This window comes from Sus scrofa, chromosome 6, assembly GCF_054392235.1.
Source record: "Sus scrofa isolate SSC_HxYL_T2T_F1_AM1 chromosome 6, Sscrofa_HxYL_maternal_Yorkshire_Landrace_v2.0, whole genome shotgun sequence".
NCBI classification, from domain to species: Eukaryota; Metazoa; Chordata; class Mammalia; order Artiodactyla; family Suidae; genus Sus; species Sus scrofa.
This window is the reverse complement of record NC_139388.1, coordinates 14,360,551-14,386,481: the sequence shown is the minus strand read 5'-3', so window position 1 is coordinate 14,386,481 and position 25,931 is coordinate 14,360,551. Positions and strand designations below refer to the sequence as shown.

Genomic DNA, 25,931 nt, shown 5'->3' with positions numbered 1-25,931 from the left:
CCTAGCCTGGGAGCCTCCATGTGCCACAAGTGCAGCCCTGAAAATACAAAAAATAATAATAATAAAAATAAATATTTTGAAAAATTTTAAAAAGTAATAAAAATGCATCTCGATACGCTGTATCTGGGTATAAAGCATGACTTGAATTTTGTTAATTAGATATGTGTATGCATAGATGTTCCTATTGTGCCTCAGTGGTAAGGAAGCCAACCAGTATGCATGAGGACGCTGGTTCGATTTCAGGCCTCGTTCAGTGGGTTTAAGGATCCATTGTTGCCGTGAGCTGTGGTATAGGCTGCAGATGTGGCTCAGATTTCGCGATGCTATGGCTCTGGTGTGGGCCGGCAGCTACAGCTCTGATTCGACCCCTAGCCTGGGAACTTTCATATAACACAGGCACAGCCCTTTAAAAAAAAAAAAAAAAAAAAAAGACATGTGTGTACATAGAAAATACAGCGAACAGAAATGTACCAAATCTCTATGCAAGAATTTTATGTTCTCCTTTTTATTTTGTAGGACTATTTTATATTCTACAATTAGTATCTATTATTGTTATAGTCAAAAGCAGTAACTTCTTTTCTTTTTTTTCTTTCTCTTCCCCCTCTCCCCACCCCACAAATAACCAGACAGGCTGGATCACATCATTGATTTTGAGGAGGAATTACTGACTGGATTTTCCCCACTTGGGAAAACTTTTGTTCTAAAGACTGACCTGCACCTGCTAACCTCACTTCCCCACCTGGTTCTCAGGGCTGCTGCCATACCTATGCTCCTGCTGGGCCAGGAGCTCAGGTTTACCCAACCCGGTGCCTCTTATGGGCTGCAGTCCACCAGCCCTTCCCCTCAACGAAGACTGACAACCACATTTTTTTTTTTTTTTTGCAAAGTTGCAAATTTGCAAATGTGCAATCCTTCTTGCAAGTCTCTCTCTTTTCCCATGTTCTTCATCCAGTATTTGGACAAAGGAATAGAAAAACACAAACTGAACCAGTGTTTCTGCTTGCTTTCTACCCTCTCAGAGTGGCACCCCTGCTGGTCAAGATTATTCCTGCCCTGGGGTTTTGGCTCACACTTTGCCCCTGCCCTGGGTATCCTCTCACAGTGCAGATCGCTTTCAAGGTCTCACCAAGACTCCTTCCTTCCCCAGAGTTTCTGCCTCGTATGCCAGCCCCCACCAAACCCTAGATCTAGCACTATCTGTCCAATCCACTCATTGTCTTGACCAGACAAAGTAGCTCCCAGTGTGTGAACCATAGCACGGTCTTGTTATTGAGCATTTTGCAGTTCAGGTCCAGCAGGGAACTGGGAACAGGTGTCTGGGTCTCCTGGAGAAGCTGGTTAAGACCTAGCGTGCTGGGTCCCATCTAGGGTATCTGATTCATCAGGGCTGAGGTGGGGGGCCAGAGAACCTGCATCTCTAACGAGTTCTGAAGTAAAACTGATGCTGCTGGTCTGGGGATTGTACTTAATGGAAAGTGATGGTTTGTAAACTAGCATCCCAAGGGTCACATTCTGGTTCACAGAGATTTAACATAAAAATCCAAATTTCCATCTTTTTTTAAAAAATCAGTATCTCTGAGGAGGTCTCCTGTGGTGCAGTGGGTTAAGGATCAGGCATTGTCACTGCAGTGGCTTGGATCGCTGCTGTGGCACAGGTTCGATTCCTGGCCCAGGATCAGGACATGCCATGGGTGTGGCCAAATAAATAAATAAAAATAAAAATAAAATAAATAAAAATCAGTATCTCTGTCCACACTGAGTTTTCTTTCTTCTTCTTCTTCTTCTTCTCTTCTTCTTCTTTTTCTTTTCAGGACTACATCCGAGGTATATGGAAGTTCCCAGGCTAGGGGCTGAATGCGAGCCACGGCTGCCAGCCACATCAGTTCTGAGCCACATCTGCAAACTACACCACAGCTCAAGGCAATACAGGATCCTTAACCCACTGAGTGAGGCCAGGGATCAAACCTGCATCCTCAAAAATACTAGTCATATTCTCAACCCACTGAGCCACAATAGAAAATCTAACTCTTCTTTCTAGTGCAGCAATCACCAAGCGGCTGCCCATTCCATCCCCAAGTCCTACTCCAACTGCCCTCATTTGAGTCCCAGTCTTTAGGGGTCTGGCAACGAGGCTTATAGCAGGGATTTAGAGAGCCTCTGTGCTTCCCAGCCTGACACACATGGACTGTCCCAGGAACTCTGTCCACAGATGATCTGCCTTCTCCCAAACTTAGACTTCCTCCAAGTCTGCAGCCCAGCTACCTTTTCCTTTTTTTGGGGGGGGGGGTCTTTTTGTCCTTTTAGGGCCACACCCGAGGCATATGGAGGTTCCCATGCTAGGGGTCCAGTTGGAGCTGTAGCCGCTGGTCTACGCCAGAGCGATGGCAACGCAGGAGCCAAGCCACACCTGTGACCTACACTACAGCTCACGGCAATGCTGGATTCTCAACCCACTGAACAAGGCCAGGGATCGAGCCTGCGTCCTCATGGATGCCAGTCGGGTTCGCTAACCACTTAGCCACGATGGGAACTCCTACCTTTTACAATTTTAAGCTCCTTTCCTGCTGCCCCCACTCTGAAAAATGAGCCAGTGAACAGTAACCAGGCAGGGACTTCACAGCTGTAGCCTCACGGCCCCTCTGCATTCTAAGATCCCCAAGGCCAAGGCAACCCTGACCCTGGTAAGAAGGCCTGCCTTGTCCCTCCTCCCTCCAGAGTTAATAGGCCTGCAAGACAGAAGAGAAGGCTGGGAGTTCCTGTTGTGGCTCAGTAGTAATGAACCCGACTAATATCTACGAGGACATGGGTTCGATCCCTGGCCTCACTCAGTGGGTTAAGAATCTAGCATTGCTCTGGCTGTGGTATAGGCCAGCAGCTGCAGCTCCAATTCAACCCTTAGCCTGGGAACTTCCATATGCCACATGTGTGGCCCTAAAAAGAAAAAAAAAAAAAAAAAAAAAAAGAAGAGGAGGAGGCTGGAGAAAGAACAATGTCCTTTGCGCAGTGACAAATGAGGCTTGTCCACCACCTTCAAATGTGACCTTGTGTAGCGGGTGAATAGCCTCCCCCCAAATTCAGGTTCACCCAGGACCTCATATATAACTTTATTTGGAAACAAAGTCTTTGCAAATATTATGAAGGATCTCCAAATGAAATCATCCTGGACTGAGGGTGGACCCTAAATCCAATGAGCAGTGTCCTTATAAGAAGAAAGGACACAGAGTCACACAGAGGGAAAGCCCATACAAGTGGCCTCCACAGACGAATGCAGACTGGAGTGACGCGACCACCAGCCAAGGAACACCAGGAGCCCCAAGAAGCTAGAAGAGGCACGAAGGATCCTCCTCTAGAGCCTTTGGAAGGAACATCACCCTGACGACTTTATTTCATGCTTCTGGCCTCCAGAGCTGTGACAGAATACATCTCTGCTGTTTTGTTTTGGTTATGGCCACACCCGCAGCATGCAGAAATTCCTAGGCCAGGGATTGAACCTGGGCCACAGCAGCGACAACACCAAACCCTTTACCACTAGGCCACCAGGGAACTCCCACTTCTGCTGTTTTAAGCCAAGTTTGTGGCAATGTGTCATGGCAGCCGAGCCTTCTTCAGCACCCCGGCCCCTGTCTGAGCCCTCGATCCACATCCCTCCCTCCCCCTCACTCTAGCCAGTCCTTGCCAATCCTTGACAAATCCTTGACAAATCATGAGCTTTGTTATCTCTGCCAGACCTCTTCATTCTCACTTCCACCTCTGGAAGGGACTCTCATTACCAGAGGCCCAAAAGGTTGCAAGAGCAACTCCCAAAAGCATCACCAGATCAAGCTCCAGAGAGCAGAGCAACACCCACCACAACCCCCAACTGCAGATCACAGATCTGCCCGAGCTCCCTGTTGTCTCATGAATTGGCAACTCCTCACCCGCGCTGTCAAAGCCTCAGCCACCTGAGCCCAAACAGCTCGCCAGCCTGGCCTCTCACTGATCCATTCCTGAGCCTTTGCTCACGCTATTCCCCTTCCCTGGAAGGAACACTGGCCTCACCTCCTCGCGTCAACACGTGTGAACCCACCCACCTCTGAGATCATTTCAAGTGGCACCCCACCCTGCTGTTTCTCCTGCTCCCCTGCTCCTCATGACTCAGAAGCTTCCAGAACACTGGGTCTGGGTCCTTCTACCCACTGTGAACATTCTGACCCTTCGCAGTACCCTCCCCAAGGGCCAGAGTAGAAGCCAGCTCCTCTATGAATCCCTCACAAGATCAGACCTGGGAGCTCATCCATCCAGCACACAGTTCCTAGCGCCTAACTCCATGCCAGGTGTTAGAGAGAGACGCACGAGATAGCCCAGGTCCTTGTCGCCATGGCAGTGCCTCTCCAGTGGGCAGGTGGGTGGCACCAGAAAAAAATATGTTGAATTTGAGTCAATTAAATGGAATCTTGGAGTCTGAAGGGAGCTTGGTCTGGCCTCCCACCAGCAGGATTGAGAGGCTTTTAGATGTTTTTTTCTTGTCCTCATTTCAACTAATTCTCCTTTTCCCAACAACACTGTTCTCTTTTCGCCTTTTGATTTAGCTCTTTATGGAGGCAGAGGCAGAGGGAACAAGCTGCACTTCTCCCATGTGTGTTGGGACGCAGACAATTTCACAAGCCCCCACCCCTGGCTGGCCACCCCCAGGGAGGCCAGAAATCCTTTCTCTGCCACCTCCATCCCACCATACTCCCCAGAACCAAGAAGTTTGAGCAGATGAGATTCCTGCTTCCTACCCCAGGACCTGCCCTGTCCCTGTGACCCACTGACTGTGCCCACCCAGTCTAAGATGCACAGCTACCATGCCCATCTGAGCTGCAGTCAGGTGGAGACAGGGCAGACAGCGTGGGAGTCCCCAAGGCTGCCTGCCATTAAGCTGGGAGGCATCACAACTTCTCACCAGGAAGAATGCCCTGGTTACCATGGTTACGGCAGAGCCCAGCTCTGGGCCAAGGCCTCCCCGGGCAGCCCCCACAGATCTCCCCAGTACTCACAGCACAGCCAAGCGAGTCCCCGGGGCATGGTGGTGCACTGGATCTCCCAGAGAGCAGAGGTGCTGTGCCCAGGGGCGTATCTATCCACAGAGGCCCAAGTGGGGCCTACATGGCCTCAGGTCAGCAAAGGTGGTCCAAAGTTGAGGAAGGACTGGCCACAGAGGGTGGCCTGGCAGAGGGTAGCAGGTGCTCCTGGGCAGGGCTCACCCTTATCTGCCTGGCAGTATGGAGGGCAGCTGGGGCGTGGTGGCTGGGAGTCCCATGGCAGCCAAGACCTGGCCTGAGACAGCTGCCTCAGGGTCTTCCTTCCAAGCAGGAGGAGAGAGTCCCAAGCAGGCCCCTCGGAATCTGAGGCTGGGTTGTGCTTTCTCTGATTTCTCCGTCTGCAGCTGCTCAGTGTGAAATCTGGCTCTGGAAAGAGAAAGGAGGAGAGAAACCGATTATGTAAGAGTGGTGCTGCCACTCAGCCATCAGCCACAGGCGTGCAGAGCCTACTGTGTAGGCTGCACCCACCACCCAGCTGGGACCACCTGGTGGCTGGCTACCTGGGGACCTGAGTAACATAATATCCAAAGGGCAGTCCTGGCCCAGGAGTGAGTTCCGGTGACACCAGCTGACAGCCTGGGGGCAGAACAACAGCAAAGCCAAGGAATGAATGGGCTGTGTGGGCTAAATCCAGGGAGTTTCCTGAAGGAGGTGAAGTCACAGATAAAGTACATGAAAGGCGTGGGCTGCAGGGAAGTTAAAAAAACAGATGGTTGACCCCTCCATGCACTTTCAGGCTTTTCTCATCCTCGGATTACTCCAAATCTGTTTCTCCAAATACTAGGTACCCAGTTACATTTGAATTTCAGATAAATACAAATTTTTTAGTATGATTATGTCATGAATACTTTTTTTAAGTATGTCCCAAATATTGCATGGGACATACCTATACTCACAAAAATTTTGGCTTATCTGCAATTCCTGATTAACTGGGAGTCCTGTATCTTTATTTGCTAAATTTGGCAACCCTATGATAATAATACAGTGGCTCTTCCCAAGAGCTCATTATGTGGTAGGCCCTCGGCTAAGGTCTTTATAGTCATTGAATCTTCACAACAACCTTATGGGAGCATAAAGTTTCATTTTATCAATGAGGAACTCAAGGCCCAGAAGGATTAAGATGCTTGTCTGAAGTCACACAACTTGTAAAAATTGCGACAGGAATTCAACCTCAGCCTGCTGACACCCAGATGTGAATTTCCAGCTGGGCACAGGGCTCAGGGCTCTGATGTGGTCATTTCATTTATACCTCACTGGACGCTGCGAGGTAGGGGCTGTTGTCCGCATTCTGCACGTGAGGAAACGGAGGCTCCGTGAGACTGAGTTGGCAGGCGACAGAACCAGCTTTGAAATTTAGCCTCTCAGTTCTGTTCCCTTCTCTAGACCTTTCCTTTTGTCCCTTCTGGGGAAATGGCCACGTGGTGATGGCATTAGGAGACAGGAGGTATGATTTGAGAGTCTTCCCCACCGTGGCGTCCATGGCATCCCCACGGAGAACCAGAAGTGCTGGCTCTCGCTCACACGGGCTCCCAGCAGCCAAGTAGGGCTTTGTCCAGAGAACACAGGCACCCCCTTCCGCCCCTCATGTGAGGTCACCCCTGAATCTTAGCTCCTCCTCGGATCTATTCCGCTAATCTTCCTATTACAGCAGCACCACAAACACTGGCCTAATTGAAACTTTTTGTAGTCATTGTTTTTGTTTTTGTTTTTTTCAGGTTTACTGAGGTAAAAGTTACCGATGCCAAAATTCACCTTTTAAAGTGCACAATTCCATGGATTTTCACAAGTTCACAGAGCCACATAACCACTGCAATAATCAGGATATAAAACATCTCCATCTACCCAGAAAAGTCCCTCCTGTCACTCTGCACTCAACCCCTCCTCCCTCCCCGGCCCCGGGCAATAACCCACGCAGTCTGACAAGCAGTTCTGTTTCCAGGACACCTTGTAAATGCAATCACAGCACACGGTCTTCTGGGTTGGGCTCCTCTCCCTTCGCAGCATGCACCTGGGACTCAGCCAGGATGCTACCTGTGCTCGTCATTTGTTCCTTTCTCCTGCTGAGTGGTATTCCATTGTGTGGTCTGTCTGGCCTTTGGTGGAAAGGCAGCTGGGTTGTTTCCAGTTTTTGACAATTGTGAACAGAGCCATTATGAGCCTCTGTACAGGTTTTGTTTGGTGTGGACAGAACTGCCATTTCTCTCGGGCCTCTTTGAGAACTGGAAGCCCCATACCCCTTCAGAACATCCCAGCTGCACTCTGTGCATGGGGCCTGGACAGTGGTCTCCTGCTCCTGCCCTGCTCCCACACTGCTGGAGCATCCCTCAGCCTGGACCTCCCCCAACACATACACCAGGATCAGGCTCTGCACCCCATCCATGCCCCACAAAACTCTCCTGGCTGCCTCCTCAAGCTCAGAAATCTCCCTGAAAGCTTCCTACCATGTACCCTGGACCACCAGATCTGGATGGAGTGTTCGAGAAAGTGATTAACTCCCACTTGGTACTTTCTTTGGCTTTTGCACATCTCCAGCATTTTGACAGATGGGTGGGACCCCCTGGTTGTGCCCACAGAGTGCAGCTGAGATGTTCTGAAGGGCCGAAGGGCCGTGTACCCAGGATCAGGGCTCTTTGGTGGGACATGAAGGTAACCATGACCCTGTTTCTCATTTTGATTTTAAAAATAAACCTGAATGTTTGAAAAGGCATTTCGGTGCTGGAACTGTGTTTCCATGTCCATCCCGCTTAGGCAGCAAGGTCCTCCCCTCCCCAGGACCCTCACTGTTCTCTCCTTTCCAAAGCCACCTGCTCCTCCCTCCCCTGCCGGAGAACCAAGACAAGAGGGAGGCATGGAACCCGACTGGGCTCCAGCAGCTGAACTCTAGAGCCTGTGCCTGGCCTGAAGAGAAGATGCAGTTTTTAACGCTCAGAACACACACAGCCCAAGTGCCCACACTATCAGCTATGGAACAAGTCAACCCAACCTATTGTAACTAAAAACAATAATCGGTTATTACTTTTCACGAGTCTACAGCTTGGCCATGACTTGGCTGATCTAGTCCTCCTGATGGGTCGGCAGGGTGCTGGCTGGTCTGGATCAGCCTCAGCTGGGATGACTCACCCTCCAGCAGGCTGGCCTAGGTTTGTTCCAAAAAAGGGAGCAAATAAGTCCATGTTTCTTAAGGCCAAGGTGCAGAACCATCATACCATCACTTCCACTACATTCTACGAGCTGAACAGATTGGGGAGTGGGGGGGCAGACTCCACTTATTGGTGGAAAGAGTTACAAAATATCCTTGCAAAGGGCATGGATGAGATACACAAAATAAACCCCCAAAAAAGTAAAAATAAATAAATAAATGAGTTCCCTTGTGGCTCAGCACGTTAAGAACCTGACTAGTATCCATGAGGATGTGGGTTCAATCCCTGGCCTCACTCAGTGGGTTAAGGATCTGATGTTGACAAAAGCTCAGGCATAGGTCACAGACACACTTGGATCCAGTGTTGCTGTGGCTGTGGTGTAGGCTGGCAGCTGCAGCTCCGATTCAACCACTAGCCTGGGAACTTCCATATGCTGCTGGTATGGCCCTAAAAAGAAAAAAGTAAAAGTAAAATAAAAATAAAATAGGAATTCCCGTCGTGGCGCAGTGGTTAACGAATCCGACTAGGAACCATGAGGTTGCAGGTTCGGTCCCTGCCCTTGCTCAGTGGGTTGACGAGCCGACATTGTCGTGAGCTGTGGTGTAGGTCGCAGATGCGGCTCGGATCCCGCGTTGCTGTGGCTCTGGTGTAGGCCAGTGGCTACACCTCCAATTTGACCCCTAGTCTGGGAACCTCCATATGCCGCAGGAGCAGCCCAAGAAATAGCAAAAAAATAATAATAATAACAAAATAAAATAAAATAAACAAGGACCTACTGTATAGCACAGGGAACCATGTTCAATATCTTGTAATAAACTATAATGGAAAAAAATATGAAAAAATAAATATGTAAGTGTAACCAAGTCACTCTGCTGTACACCAGAAATAAACACAACACTGAAAATGAACTATACTTCAATTACGATAATTGTTTAAAAAGAACAGATGGGAGTGTGCATAAAGAATTAGGGCCATTTTTGCAACCAATCTACTACACCTACACAGAACATTCTTCTCCTCAAGGTGCCAGGCCTGACCTGAGGCCCAAGGGACAGAGCAGTGGACCACATGCTCCAGCCTGACTACTTTTTGTAAGTAGGGCAGGGCCACAAGGGCCTCAGAGACATTCCATGCAACTCCCACAGCTAGAGATGAGGAAACAGAGCTCGGGGGAGGGAGCAGTCCTAAGGCCTCAGGTCCAACCCCTGATAATGTGTTGAGGGAGGTTCTGGAAACTAGTGGCCACAGGGAGTGAGTCACAGATGTTCAATTCAGGAGTTCCCGTCATGGCGCAGTGGTTAACGAATCTGACTAGGAACCATGACGTTGCGGGTTTGATCCCTGGCCTTGCTCAGTGGGTTAAGGATCTGGCATTGACGTGAGCTGTGGTGTAGGTCGCAGTTGCAGCTCGGATCTCACGTTGCTGTGCCTGTGGTGTAGACCGGCAGCTGCAGCTCTGATTAGACCCCTAGTCTGGGAACCTCCATGTGCCACGGGAGCGGCCCTAAAAAAGGCAAAAAGACAAAAAAGAAAAAAAAATGTTCAATTCAAGGAGGAGGCAGAAGAAAAATAGGACTTAGGGTAGGCCACAGAGAAAGGGAGATAAACAAAAGCAGAAATAGGAATGAGGAGTTCCAATGCGTTACTGTGCATTGGAAACAAATACGACTAGAAACCATGAGGCCGAGGGTTCGATCCCTGGCCTCTCTCAGTGACGCTCCAGCATTGCCATGAGCTGTGGTGTAGGCTGCAGACTTGACTTGGATCTTACATTGCTGTGGCTATGGCGTAGGCTGGCAGCTGTAGCTCCAATTCAACCCCTAGTCTGGGAACCTTCAAAGGCGGAGGGTGTGGCCCTAAAAAGCAAAAACAAAGAACTAGGAATGATTTTTTTTTCCTGGTTAATTCCATTAGCCCAGGGTCTATATTTCTGAAAACATTCCATCCACCACCTCTGTCCTACCAGTGGAACGAGGATTCTACACCTGGGGCACATGAATAACACGGGACCCACCACTGGCCACATCTGAGCAGTCAGTCTCCTTCAGGGAGGTGGGCTGAGTCAGACTCTGGCTGGCTCCCTCAGCTCCCATTTCCCATTCAGCACAAGTCCAATCTGCAAAGGAGGCTCTGTTTCTACTCCCCTTTAACCTGGGCTTGGCTGGGTGACTTGCTCTGACCAGTGGGATGGGCCTATGCTTTGGGCTTGTCCTATTTTGCTTCTGGGGGTTGGGAGGGGGGGTGTCGGGACTTCACTTTATGCAAACAATTCCTCACTAGCTTCCTACAGGAGGCCCCACCCTAAACTAGACCATCTGGCCCCAGTTAAGTCAGCCCAGAATCCCAGCCACCCCACAGAACCATGAGAAATAATCCATGTTTGTTTATTTTAAATCACTAAGCATGGGAGTAGTTTGTTATACAATAAAAGCTAATTAATATAGCCTGGATATGCATCATCTCTGTAAATGCTCTGTAAAAAGCCGGATGAATTCTAACCCAAAGTATCTTCTGGGAGTGGTTCTGGTGGCTTCTCTCCTCTGCATGAAGTTCAGGAGGCTTTGGGGGGCAAAGGTGTGCTTTCATTGTCCTAGAATGCAGCTCAGAATCTTACACAGGAAAATGAACTTGCTGAAATTCAATACTAGTCAAGACTTTTTTTTCCCCCTCTGCCATATTTATTTTTTGAAACTTTATCACAGCATTGCTAAACAAACCCAAAGTGGAAAGGTATAATGGACCCTCACATAATCATTATTCAGCTTCAAAAATTATCAGTACTCTGTCATTTCTGTTTCATCCATTCTCTAATTTTTTTCCCTAGAGCATTTTCAAGCAAATCCCAGTCATGTCATTTTACCAGTAAGAATATTTTAAAAAAATACAATCAGGAGGAGTTCCCATTGTGGTGCAGCAGAAACGAATCTGACTAGTAAGGTTCAACTACAAGGTTGCGGGTTTGATCCCTGGCCTTGCTCAGTGGGTTAAGGTTCCGGGATTGCCATGAGCTGAGATGTAAGTCACAGACACGCTCAGATCCTGCATTGCTGTGCCTGTGGTGTAGGCCAGCAGCCGCAGCTCCAATTCAACCCCTAGGCTAGGAACTTCCATATGCCATGGGTACGGCCCTATAAAGAAAAAAAAAAATGTCCATACACACACACACACACACACACACACACACACACACAATATCAGGAGTTCCTGTCGTGGCTCAGCAGAAATGAACTGACTCGAATCCATGAGGAGGCAGGTTCAATCCCTGGCCTCGCTCAGTGGGTTAAGGATCCGATGTGTTGCTGTGAACTGCAGTGTAGGTCACAGACGCAGCTTGGATCTGGCATTGCTGTGGCTGTGGCATAGCCCAGCAGCTGTAGCTCCAGTTCAAGCCTTAGCTTGAAAACTTTCAAATGCTGCGGGTGTGGCCCTAAAAAAAAAAATACAATCATATTACTATTTTTTTTTTTTTGTCTTTTTGCCATTTCTTGGGCCACTTCTGCGGCATATGGAGATTCCTAGGCTAGGGGTCCAATGGGAGCTGTAGCCACCGGCCTACACCAGAGCCACAGCAACATGGGATCCGAGCCACGTCTGCAACCTACACCACAGCTCACGGCAACGCTGGATCATTAACCCACTGAGCAAGGGCAGGGACCGAACCCGCAACCTCATGGTTCCTAGTCGGATTCGTTAACCACTGCGTTACGACGGGAACTCCTCATATTACTATTAATGCACATCCCCAAATCAATAAACCCTATATCATCTAACACAGAATCCATGTTCAAATAAACACACACACATAAACCTATACAATTAATTTACTACATAGGTGCAAAGAACATACAATGGAAAAAGGACAGTCTGTTCAAAAAAAAAAAAAAAGTGGAAACCCAAAAGAAAACAAAAAGACAACTTACAGAATGGGAGAAAACAGTTTCAAATGATGCAACTGACAAGGGCTTAATCTCTAGAATATATAAACAACTTATACAACCCAACAGCAAAAAAACCAATCAATCAATGGAAAAATGGGCAAAAGACCTGAATAGACATTTCTCCAAAGAAGATATACAGATGGCCAACAAACACATGAAAAAATGCTCAACATCGCTGATTATAAGAGAAATGCAAATTAAAACTACCATGAGACACCACCTCACACCAGTCAGAATGGCCATCATTAATAAATCCACAAATAACAAGTGCTGGAGGGGCTGTGGAGAAAAGGGAACCCTCCTGCACTGCTGGTGGGAATGTCAACTGGTACAGCCACTATGGAGAACAGTTTGGAGATACCTTAGAAATCTATACATAGAACTTCCATATGACCCTGCAATCCCACTCTCGGGCATCTATCCGGACAAAACTCTACTTAAAAGGGACACGTGCACCCGCATGTTCACTGCAGCACTATTCACAAAAGCCAGGACATGGAAACAATCCAAATGTCCATCGACAGATGATTGGATTCGGAAGATGTGGTATATATACACAATGGAATACTACTCAGCCATAAAAAAGAATAATGACATCATGCCATTTGCAGCAACATGGATGGAACTAGAGAATCGCATACTGAGTGAAATGAGCCAGAAAGACAAAGACAAATACCATATGATATCACTTATAACTGGAATCTAATATCCAGCGCAAATGAACATCTCCTCAGAAAAGAAAATCATGGACTTTTGAGAAGAGACTTGTGGCTGCCTGATGGGAGGGGGAGGGAGTGGGAGGGATCGGGAGCTTGGGCTTATCAGACACAACTTAGAATAGATTTACAAGGAGATCCTGCTGAATAGCATTGGGAACTTTGTCTAGATACTCAAGTTGCAACAGAAGAAAGGGTGGGGGAAAAAATGTAATTGTAATGTATACATGTAAGGATAACCTGACCCCCTTGCTGTACAGTGGGAAAATAAAAAAAATTATAAAAAAATAAAGCTATTAAAAATGAGAAAAAAAAAGTGGAGAAAATTGGACAGCCACATGCAAAAATAAAATGAAACTATACCAGAGTTCCTGTTGTGGCGCAATGGTTAACAAATCTGACTAGGAACCATGAGGTTGTGGGTTCAATCCCTGGCCTTGCTCAGTGGGTTAAGGATCCAGCATTGCCGTGAGCTGTGGTGTGAGTCGCAGACATGGCTCAGATCCTGCATTGCTGTGGCTGTAGTGTAGGCCAGCGGCAACAGCTCCGATTCGACCCCTAGCCTGGGAACTTCCATATGCCGCAGAAGCGGCTCAAGAAAAAAGGCAAAAAGACAAAAAAAAAAAAAGAAAAAAGAAAGAAAGAAAGAAAGAAACTATACCACTATCCCACACCATTTACAAAAGTAAACTTAAAATGGATTAAAGATTTGAATGTAAGACATGAAAACATAAAACTCATAGAAAAAAAACTTAGGCGGTACATGCTCTAACATCAGTCTTAATATCTTTCTAGATAAGTCTTCTCAGGCAAGGGAAACAAAAACAAAAATAAACAAATGGGACTGTATCAAACTAAAAGGCATCTGCAGGGAGTCCCCGTCATGGCTCAGTGGTAAAAAACTGGATTAGTATCCATGAGGACGCAGTTTGATCCCTGGCCTCAATCAGTGGGTTAAGGATCCAGCGTTGCCATGAGCTGTGGTGTAGGTCACAGACGTGGCTTGGATCTGGCGTTGCTGTGGCTGTGGCATAGGCCAGCAGCTATAGCTCCAATTCCACCCCTAGCCTGGGATCTTCCATATGCCACAAGTGAGGCCTTAAAAATAAAAAAATTAAAAAAAAATTAAAAAATAAAAGGCTTCTGCACAGCAAAGGAAATCATCAAACCAAAAAAAAAAAAAAAAAAAGAGAATCTACTAAATGGGAGAAGATATTTGTCTATCATACATCCAGTAAGGGGTTAATATTCATAACAGATAAAGAACTCAACAACCAAAAATAAACAGCCAGACTAAAAAATGAGCAGAGGAGCTAAATAGACGTTTTTCCAAAGAAGTCATACAGACGGCAAATAGGCACATGAAAAGATGTTCAACACCAATTACTAGAGAAATGCAAATCAAAACCAGGGTGAGGAGTTCCCGCTGTGGCACAACGGGATCCGCAGGGTCTTGGGAGTGCTGGGATGCATGTTTGATCTCTAGCCTGGCACAGTCGGCTAAGGATCGGGCATTGCCACAGCTGCAGCTTAGGTCACTCGGATCTGATCCCTGGCTCTGGAGCTCCATAAGCCGCATGGCAAAAAAAAAAAAGAAGAAAAATAGAGTCAGACATCATTTCACATTGTTAGAACTGCTATCATCAAATAGGCAAGAAATAACAAGTATTGGTGAGGATGTGGAGAAAAAGGAACCGTCATAGACTATAGGTGGAATTGTAAACTGGTATAGACACTATGGATAACAATAGTACAGAGGTTTCTCAAAAAATTAAGAATAGAGCTACCATATGATCTAACTACTTCACTTCTGGATATTTAACCAAAGAATACGAAAACACTACTTTGAAAAGACATATGCATCCCTGTGTTCCGCATAGCATTATTTTCAATAGCCAAGGTATGGAAACAATCTAAGTGCCCATCAAAGAATGAATAAATAAAGATGTGGCAAATGCACACAATGGAATACTACTCAGCCACTAAAAAGATGGAATCTTATCATTTGTGACAACATGGATGCTCTTTGAGGGTATCATGCATGTTAAGGGAAGTAACTTAGAGAAATACCAATAACATATGATTTTGCTCTGTGAACTATAAAAAACAAATAAGGAATTCCCGTTGTGGTTCAGCAGAAATGAACCTGACTAGTATCTATGAGGATGTGGGCTCCATCCCTGGCCCCATTCAGTGGGTTAAGGATCTGGCATTGCCATGAGCTGTGGTATAGGTTGTAGATTTGGCTTGGATCTGGTCTTGCCATGGCTGTGGCGCAGGCTGGTAGCTACAGGCTCCAATTGGACCCCCAGCCTGGGAACTTCCATATGCTGTGGGTACGGCTCTAAAAAAAAAGAAAGAAAGAAAGAAATCGACCATGCTGATACCCTAATCTTGGACTTCAGCCTGCAGAACTATGAGAAAGTAAATTTCTGTTGTTTAAATCACCCAGTCTATGGTATTTTATTATAGCAGCCTGAGCAGACTAAAATGCAGGATTCAGGACTTCATTTCTCTTAAAATTTTTTTCTTTTTTAATGAATTTAAACTGTAAAACCAAAATTCACAAGCTGCCTCCCTTTTACTCTTTGCCTCCCTTCCCTACCTGCAGTCTTCAGCCTGGATCCCTTTCCTTCACTCCATTCACACAGATACAGGGTATCCAACTGAGAAAACATAACTGCTCTAAGTGCATGGAGACATGATGAAGGGAGGAGATAAACTGCATCCACATTCAAGTTAAACTGAGCAAGTCTGCATTTCCTGGATTCTGGATGATTTTATTAGTCAAACTGAAAAAAGAAAATCCCTGGACCAGATGTTTCCAAGCTCCCCAGACTGATGAAAGATGCCTTGAAGACATCACTTGCATCAAAATCATCCAAATTCATGTCTCCTCATCCAGGTCCTATCCACTAACATGGTGAGTCTTTTTTCCTGGGATCAGAGAGGATGGTAAAAGCTTCTCTGACTTCCTTGAACTTTTCTCCTCCCCTTGAACTTCAGCACTACTCCACTGTGTTGTTCTGGATGGTGCATCAAGGCCAAATTCCAATAAGCTTTCTTGACCTCGTCCCCAGATACACTCATGTCCATTCCCGGAACCTTGTAGTAATCTTTCCTCTTACTCTTCAGTTCCAGCTGTGTATATTCTAAGAGCTGTTTGTGTTCTTTTGTTGCTTCTGTCTGGTGCACTTTTTCACAGTCCTGCACAGCTTCTTCATACTGTCCCTGCAGTCCTGAGCTCTCCTCAAGCAGTCTTTGTGTAATAAGGGTCGTTGAGTTTCATTGCATTTGCGCAGTCTTCTGAAATGAACTATACCTGGATTGCGGTAGGGTTTAGTATTTGTTTTTGTTTTGCTTGAATTGCCTATGGTTTTTAAAAGTGAATTATAGTTGACTTACAAAGTTGTATTGATTAAATGTGTTAGTTTCTGGTGTACAGCAAAGTGATTCAGATATATATATATATGAAATAAATAATTTTCTTACTCTTTTCCATTACGGTTTATTGCAGGATATGTAATGTAATTCCCTGTGCTATAGGACCTTGTTTTTTTTTATCTATTTTATATATGGCAATTTGTGTCTGCTAATCCTAAACTCCTAATTTATACCCTCTTTCTCCTTTGGTAACCACAGTTTTTTTTCCCATGTCTGTGAGTCTGCTTCTGTGTTTTTGTTTGTTTGTTTGCTTTTCGCCTTTTCTAGTGCCACACTGGGGCATATGGAGGTTCCCAGGCTAGGGGTCTAATGGGAGCTGTAGCCGCCAGCCAACGCCAGAGCCACAGCAACACGGGATCTGAGCCGCATCTTCAACCTACACCACAGCTAACAGCAACGCCGGATCCTTAACCCACTGAGCAATGCCAGGGATCGAACCCACAACAATCTCATGGTTCTTAGTCATATTCATAACCACTGAGCCATGATGGGAACTCCTGCTTCTGTTTTTATTGTTGTTTTTTGTGTTTTGTGAGGTTTTTTTTTTTTTGTTTTTTTTTTTTTTGCTTTTTAGGGCCACATTCGCAGCATATGGAGGTTCCCAGGCTAGGGGTTGAATTGGAGCTGTAGCCGCTGGCCTACACCACAGCCACAGCAACACGAGATCTGAGCTGAGTCTGTGACCTACACCACAGCTCATGGCAACGCCAGATCTTTAACTCACTGAGTGAGGCCAGGGATCAAACCCACAACCTCATGGTTCCTAGTCAGATTTGTTTCCACTGAGCCACAACGGGAACTCCCCTCTGCTTCTGTTTTTTATTTTATTTTGATTTTTTTGTCTTTTTGCCTTTTCTAGGGCCACTCTTGTGGCATGTGGAGGTTCCCAGGCTAGGGGTCTAATCAGAGCTGTAGCCGCCGGCGTACACCAGAGCCACAACAACGAGGGATCCGAGCCGCGTCTGCGACCCACATCACAGCTCACGGCAACGCCGGATCCTTAACCCACTGAGCAAGGGCAGGGACCGAACCCGCAACCTCATGGTTCCTAGACGGATTCATTAACCACTGCGCCACGACGGGAACTCCTGCTTTGGTTTTTTAAAAAAAAATTTGTATCATATTTTAGATTACACATATAAGTGATATCATATGATATCTGTCTTTCTCTTTCTGACTTACTTCCCTTAACATTATAATTTCTGGGTCCATCCATATTGCTGCAAATTTTTATGGCTGAGTAGTATTCCTGTGTATGTCCTGGCTATGGTAAATAGAGAACATCAGGGTGCATATATCTTTTCAAATTAAGAGTTTTCTCTGGATATATGCCCAGGAATGGGACTGCTGGATCTTATGGCAACTCTATTTTTAGTTTTTTAAGAACCTACCATACTTTTCTCCATAGTAGCTGCACAAAATTACATTCCCACGAACAGTGTAGGAGCGTTCCCTTTTCTCCATACCTTCTCCAGCATTTGTTATTTGTAGATTTTATAATGATGGTTGTTTATAATGATAGTCATTCCAACTGGTGTGAGGCGATTCTTCATTGTCATTTTGATTTACATTTCTCTAATAATTAGCAATGTTGAGCATCTTTTCATGCGCCCATAGGCCATTTGTATGTCTTTGGAGAAATGTCTGTTTAGATTTCCTGCCCACTTACTGACTGGGTTGTTTGTGTTTTTTTGTTATGAGCTGTTTGTATATTTTGGAAATTAAGTCCTTGTTGGTTGCATCATTTGCAAATATTTTCTCCCATTCCATAGCTTGCCTTTTTGTTTATGGTTTCCTATGCTGTGCAAAAGCTTTAACGTTTGACTAGACCCCATTTGTTTATTTTGCTTTTATTTATATTGCCTTGGGAGATTAGCATTTTTATACACTGGGTCTATCCCCAGGTCTTCTCTCTATAGTTCGGATGCTAGCTTGTAATTTCCTGTTTTAAATTCTTTATTCCCATTTTCTTTAAATGCTTTGGCATTTCTGCAAGCAATTCAGGTCTCTTTATGATCAGGAGCCATACTGAGAGGCTGTACAAAAAATTGAACCACCTCCTCAACACAGTCCTCATAATTAAGGCAGACTTTGTATATACAGAACATCAACACTGGTGGAATCCATTTGTAAAATGTTACTGGCTGCAGACTGCACTTCTAGATAACAATCCAGCATTACTAAATATTCTGCTTTGATGATTTTGAAGCAACAGTAGGCAGAGGCAAATTCTAGGGCACAGTCCATGCAGGAAACAAGCTCCCAAAGATACTGTTTCCCCAAATCCGTTTCTGCCATTTGCTCATATTCTGTGACTGCATTAGCATTCCTGAACTCCTGTTGTGCCTGAGTATTTCTGTGGTCAAGTTCTAGGGCTCTCTAGAAACTACAACATGCACCATGGCATTCCCTAGAGATAGGCGGCATCTGCCCTCTCATAGATGTCCCCAGTTGAAATTATCATACAACCTCATTCACTGCTGTGCATCTCCAAGAGCTTCATGGAACCTTGTGAGCATCATTAAAATGGAGACCCATCTCCTCCAATAGCTCCCATTTTTTTAAGGACACGTATCTATATTTAGTAGTTACAAGTGTCTTAACATAGTATGCACTTCCTTGTTCCCTAAAAGACTCAGCTTCCCTCTTTGCTTCTTTGTGGTTGAGCAGCTTCGGCTCAGTTGCTGCCATTACCACATCATGCTGTGCGGTGGCTACTATCTTATCACTGGAACCAGTATTTTATTCCTTTCTATTATCAAATAACATTCCATTGTATGGCTGTACCACATTTTATCAGTTTATCAGTTGATGAACATGTGGGTTGTTTTCATTTTTTGCCTGTTACAAGTAATATTGCTGTGAATATTCATATACAGTTTTCGTGTTAATGTATGTTTTTGGTTCTCTCAAGTATATTCCCAGGAATGTGGTTGCTGGGTCATATGGCTGCTCTATGTTTAACTTTTTGAGGAACTGCCAGTCTGCTTTCCAAAGCAGCTACACCATCTTATATTCCCATCAGCAATGTATGAGGGTTTTGATTTATCTACATCCTCACCAACACTTTTATCATCTAACGTTTTCGTTATAACCATCCTAATAGGTATGACGTGGTTATCTCCTTGTGGTTCTGATCTGCATTTTCCTGATGACTAAGGATGTTGAGCATCTTTTCATCTGCTTGCAGACCACTTGTATATCTTCTTCGGAGAAACAGCTATTAAAATCCTTTGGTTATTTTAAATTGGTTTATCTTTTTATTTTTGAATTATTAACAATCTTTATATATTCAGGGTATTAGACTCTGGTCAGATATTTGATTTGTAAATATTTTCTCCCATTTTGTGGGTTGTCTTTTCATTTTCCTGATAGTTGTCCCCTAATGCACAAAACTTTTTAAGTTTCATAAAGTCCAATTTATCTTTTGGTTGCTTATGCTTTTGGTATCATATCTAAGAAACTATTGTCTAATCCATGGGCACAAAAATATACATGTGTTATATTCTAAGGCTTTTATAGTTTTAGCTTTTGTATTTAAATGTTTGATTCATCTGGAATTAATTTTTATATATGTTGTGAGGCAAGAAGCCAACTTCATCTTTTTCATGTGACTATCCAGGTGTCTCAGCACTAGTTTTGTTTTTTTTTTTCTGTTTTTTTTTTGCTTTTTTGGCCCGCAACTACAGCATATGGCAGTTTCTAGGCTAGGGGGCAAATTGGAGCTGCAGCTGCCAGCCACAGCCACAGCCACAGCAATGCAGGATCCAAGCCGCATCTGTGACCTACCCTACAGCTGACGGCAATGCCAGCTCCTCGTCCCACTGAGTGAGGTCAGGGATCTGCATCCTCATGGATACTAGTCGGATTCGTTTCCACTGCGCCACAATGGGAACTCCCCAGCACTAGTTTTTTAAAAATATTACACTTTCCCCTACTGAATGGCTTTGGCACTATCACTAAAAATCAGTTGACCATAAATGCATAGATAGATATGACTTTATTTCTGGACTCTTAATTCCATTCATTGATCTGTATGTCTATCACTATGCCAATACCACACTGTCTCGATTTCTGTAGTTGTGTGGTAAGTTTTGAACCCTTCAGACATTTTAACCTATAACAGTTTATTTTTCCTTTTTTCGTTTTTGTTGAAGAAACTGCGTCACTTACCCTGTAGATTTTCCACATCCTGGATTTGGATGATTGAATCCTTGGAATGTCATTTAACATAGTTATCTCTGTATTTGTAATGTTGAGATCAAGAAGCTTCATTGGGCTCAGGTGTAATTTTCACAAGAGCTGTTGTGTTACATCAGGTTACAGAATGTCTGCTTGTCCCACTATAATGAGCTAATGCCATGTTCTTTCTCCATGATCCATCCATTATAAAGTCTTCCATCAATTTTTACCTTTTGTCAGATACTGATGATTACAGCCTTGACGCAGTTATTTCCTTGGGTGGTGACTTTCTATCTTCTCTTATTATTGTAATTCTTCTATAAAGTAGAACTTTCCTTCCTCATCTATTTTCTTATCTTAAAATTTGGTCTGGGTAGAAAAAGCAGGATGAAAGCTTGATTCTTTTCCTTTATTAATGAGTTGTTCCCCCACATCTTCCAAAGGTAATTAATGACGATTTTTGGTATGACTTTGAATTCATTAATTTTAAAATTTTTATATTTCATTCCATTGAAATTACTTTAAACTCAGGGTTCATTGAGGTATAATTGATATGCACTAAAGTTCACCCTCTTTAGGTGGCAATTTGAAGAGTTTCAACTGCCACATTATTCAGGATATAGAACGTATTTACCACCCCCAGAAAGGTCCCTTATATCCTTTAGCAGTCAATCCCCTTTCCTGCCCCACATCTCTGGCAATCACTTCCTTAATTTCTGTTCCTAGAGGGTTTTTTCAGATTACATAAATGGAATCATATAGAATGTGTCTTCTTTCACTTGGAAAATGTGTTGGGGATTCTTCCACGTTGCTAAGTGTATCTGCAGTCTGTTCCTTTTATTACCAAGTTTTCCATTGTACTGGGTTTTTGCAACTATGAATAAAGCTGTCACACAAACTTGCATACAGGTCTTTCTTTGGACATACGTTTTTATTTCTCTTAAATAAACGCTCTTAGGTAAACCTAGGACTGAGCGGCTGGGTGACAGCTGGAGATTTAACAATAAGATATTGCCAACCTATTTTCCAAAGTGGCTGTTTATTATTCCTTTAACATTCAAGTTATTTCATCATTTGGCTGATGCAAGATCCTTCCAGTAGGTCTTGTCCTACTGACATGACTTCAGTAACTTTCAATAGTGTCCTTGCTTTCAGCCAAGAATGGGGGTTTGCAGGCTCATCTTGTACATTTTCTGTCTCAGACTAAATTGCAATCAGCTAATTTTCCAAAGAATTGGTACTTAGAAACCACAGCCTGAATACTACAGGTGCTCGTTACTACTGGGTTTTCAACGTTTATGGGGTTTTTCAGGTGGACAGACCTAGAAAATTCATTTTTTATTTTTTATAATGATTTTTATTTTTTCCATTATAGCTGATTTAAAGAGTTCTGTCCGTTTTCTACTGAACAGCAAGGTGACCCAGGCACACATACATGTATACATTCTTTTTTCTCACATTATCATGCTCCATCATACGTGACCAGACATAGTTTCCACTGCTATACAGCAGGATCTCATTGTTTATCCATTCCAAAAGCAATAGTTTGCATCTGTTAACCTCAAATTCACAGGCCCTCCCACTCCCTTCCCCTTCCTCTTGGCAACCACAAGTCTGGTCTCCAAGTCCATGATTTTCTTTTCTGTGGAAAGTTCATTTGTGCCATGTATTAGATTCCAGATATAAGTGATAGCATGTGGTATGTCTTTTTCTTTCTGACTCAGGATGAGAGTCTCTAGTTCCATCCATGTTTCTGAGAATGGCATTATTTTGTTCTTTCTATGGCTAAGTAGTATTCCATTGTGTATATATACCACATCTTCTTAATCCAATAATCTGTCAATGGACATTTAGGTTGTTTCCATGTCTTAGCTATTGTGAATAGTGCTGCAATGAACATGTGGGTGCATATGTCTTTTTTCAAGGAAAGTTTTGTCCGGATATATGACTAGGAGTGGGATTGCTGGGTCATATGGTGGTTCTATATATAGTTTTCTGAGGTACCTCCATACTGTTTTTCCATAGTGGTTGTACCAGCTTACATTTCCACCAACAGTACAGGAGGGTTCCCTTTTCTCCACAACCTCTCCAGCATTTGTTATTTGTGGACTTATTAATGATGGCCACTCTGACTGTTGTGAGGTGGTACCTCATGGTAGTTTCGATTTGCATTTCTCCAATAATCAGTGATGTTGAGCATTGTTTTATGTGCTTGTTGGCCATCTGTATATCTTCTTTGGAGAAATGTCTATTCAGGTCTTTTGCCCATTTTTTTCAATTGGGTTGTTGGCTTTTTTGCTGTTGAGTTGTATAAGTTGTTTGTATATTTTACAGATTAAGCCCTTATCAGTTGCATTGTTTGAAACTATTTTCTCCCATTCTGTAAGTTGTCTTTTTTGGTTTTTTTTTTTTATAGTTTTGTCAGTTTGATTAGGTCACATTGGTTTATTTTTGCTTTTATTTCTGTTGCTTTGGGACACATTTTTTAGAAATAGAAAAAATAAGTCATTAGCTTGTAGATAAATCATTAGAATTATAAGGTTTCTAAACTTGTTTAGGTTATGCGCATCTCTTTGTGCTAAAAATCTTGTTTCTTAATGACACTTAAGATAACTATTTTCTTTAGCCTTGCATATATATAGTAGTTTCAAACACTAACACTGATATTTTAACTTAACAGTAAGTCTGTGTACACATACACACAAAAAAAGACAAGTTTGTGTAGTTCAAGATTTCTTTGTGGTTCTTTCTATCATAGGTTATATTTCCAATGGGAATATACAGTCAAAAGATCATGTATTTCCGTTTGTTTCTTATTTTTAGAGATTTAAAATTTTTTTGAGTTTTAATTATATAAAGCACATCATTTCAAGGTAAAAAGTATAGGAGTTCCTGTCGTGGTGCAGCGGAAACAAATACAAGTGGGAACCATGAGGCTGAGGGTTCAATCCCTGGCCTCGCTCAGTGGGTTGGGAATCCAGCATTGCATAAGCTGTGGTATAGGTGGAAGACGTGGCTCAAATCTAGCATTGCTGTGGCTCTGGTGTAGGCTGGCAGCAACAGCTCCGATTAGACCCCTAGCCTGGGAACCTCCATGTGCCACAGGTGTGGCCCTAAAAGGACAAAAGACAAAAAATAAATAAATAAGTAAAGAAGTATTGAAGTCATATTGAAAGGTCTACCTTTCTCCATTTCCCCCTCCTAGATAAACATTTTGATTAGTTTTTTGTTTATTTTAGTTTTTCCCAGGCTGGGAATCAAATCTGAGCTGCAGCTACCAGCCTATGCATGCCACACCTTGCAGCAAGGATAATCCTTAACCCACAGAGTAAGGCCAGGGATCAAACTCGAATCCTCACGGACACTATGTCAAGTTCTTTTCTATTTTGTTTGTTTTTTTGTTTGTTTGTTTTGTTTTGTTGTTGGTTTTTTTGCTTTTTTTTTTTTTTTTTTAGGGCCGCACCCATGGTCTTTTCCCATGAGGCAAGCAGAGTCAGTAGCAGATCAGCAGCTTTGCCAAGATGTCTGATATGAATGACATATTGTGATTTCCTCCCACATCTGGCCTCTCTGTGAAATCAGAAAGGCTCCAGGCCTATGTGATTTGTTTTCAAATGCCTGCTTCTCAGAAAAGGATTGGCTGGCATCCAGATGTGCACTGCCTTCTCTGATCCAAAGTGACCTGAATGATTTTATCAACTAAGACTCACTCCTGAGTCCACAGGCCAAATGCTTGCAGCAGGCAGTATACTTCTAACAGGTGCTGCATGTACAGTATACTTCTAACAGGTGTCAGTACATCTGGGAGGCTTAGCACCTACACCAGATCCCTTGGGCATCTCCCAAGCTAGAGTATTGTCTTAGGTGAAGCAAAACATGAAAGCCTGCCCAGTGCTACAGCTGACTCAAGCACTGAAACAGAAAGATGCATTACTCAGCATTTCTTTGCAATCAAGTGTCTGGCACTGCACTATTTGGGCCATATCTATCTCCATATATTGAGATATATTTCTCTATATCCACTCACCTTTTTACTTAAAATTATTCCTAAATTAAACTTTATAACACTTACATTGAGAGAAAAACAGTTCTCATTGCCAATATGAGGAGGTAACAATCAAAGAAAGGAAGTAATGTAATTAAATTCGAGTAAGAAAGCATTGCCGGCTGAAGGCTGTGAGCTAGGAATCTGCTCTCTCTTATTGAGAAAAGGGAGATGAACTACGGTTAGAGTGGTCTTTGAAATATATTAGCACCAGACTGAGTCTTTCTCCCAGAGCAGCAGTTTTCAACTGGGAGGTGGATTTTGTCCCCCAGGTGCCATTTGGCACTGTCTAGAGATATTTTTAGTTGTCATAACTGGAGGGTAAAGGTCCTTCCGGCATCTAGTGGGTGGAGGCCAGGAATGCTATAAACATTCCACAATGCACAGAGCAGCTCCCCTACATCAAAGAATTTTTTTGGCCCCCAAATGTCAATAGTGCTGAGTCTGAGAAGCCCTGTCCTAGAGAAGTAAGAAGGGTTGAAAAAGAACTGAAAAGTAATTTCCTCCCTCTGGCATTCAGTGTTACTTAATGCAGGACCCAAGTACCATATAACATCCTCCAACATTAACCAGTGGCATACGACGCACACCTTAAAAAATTTGTCTAAATTATGAGATGTCTTGGAACCAAGACACTGGTGCTAAAAGAGTGTTGTTATCCGAAGGCTCATCTCACAGAGGCCCACAGACCCAGAAGCAGCACTAGTTACGTTGTGTGGGATGCTGTTCTTACAGTCAACACTTATTAAGCACCTACTATGTGCAGGCACTATGCTTCGAACTGGTAAGATGTGATGCCAATAACAGGTATACAAGGCAGTAGGGAGGCAAGAAGATAAATAAGCAGAAAACAGTTTCATGGGACAGTTTGCCCAGCTAACGGGAAGATGAAAAACCACCAAGCATGGTGGGGGCCAGGGAATGCAGTGATTCCAGTGCTTAATCCTCCTAAGGAGTACCCTCTAGCTGGAAGCAGAGCTAATTCAAAAGCAATGCATGGCTTCTAGCAGAGTGCATGGATCCAAACACTTTTAACACTTATTTGTAGTACGGATTAAGAGCCATAAATATGCCCTAAAATGATTCTAAAGTTAAAAAAAAAAAAGCAGTACATTTTGGAAATCCATTGCAATGTTGTTTACACTTGATAAAACAAAACTAAAAACAACCTGAAAGCCAAACCACAGGAAAGTAGTTAGCATAATCTGAGAACGAATTGTTGTTTATTGAGTGCTGTCCATGTGCCAATGGGTTTATATCCAGTGTGGCAAAATGATGGTACCTTTTTCACCTTAGAGCAACTGTGAGATTAATCCACCCATTCTCTTAGAATAGCCAGACTCAGAGAAGACAGGGGAAAGGAATCTTTTCAACCAATACTACAGAAACCACTGAACATACTT

The 25,931-nt window shown here is 43.9% G+C and overlaps 1 protein-coding gene and 1 pseudogene across 5 annotated transcripts in view; both read right to left on the bottom strand.

The window, feature by feature from the left end:
- Positions 1 to 25,931, bottom strand: part of IL34 (interleukin 34) — an 84,478-nt gene that overhangs the window by 19,983 nt on the left and 38,564 nt on the right. For 3 of the 5 annotated variants that reach the window (XR_014804959.1, XM_021093442.2, XM_084958492.1), the window contains exon 2: positions 5,019 to 5,429. Coding sequence is in view for 4 of the 5 variants with exons in the window: in XM_021093442.2 (XP_020949101.1) it covers positions 5,019 to 5,046 (28 nt within the window). In the remaining variant the exon portion in view is untranslated. 5 annotated transcript variants of the gene reach the window in all.
- On the bottom strand, positions 18,152 to 19,069 carry LOC102163913 (dnaJ homolog subfamily C member 7 pseudogene; annotated as a pseudogene).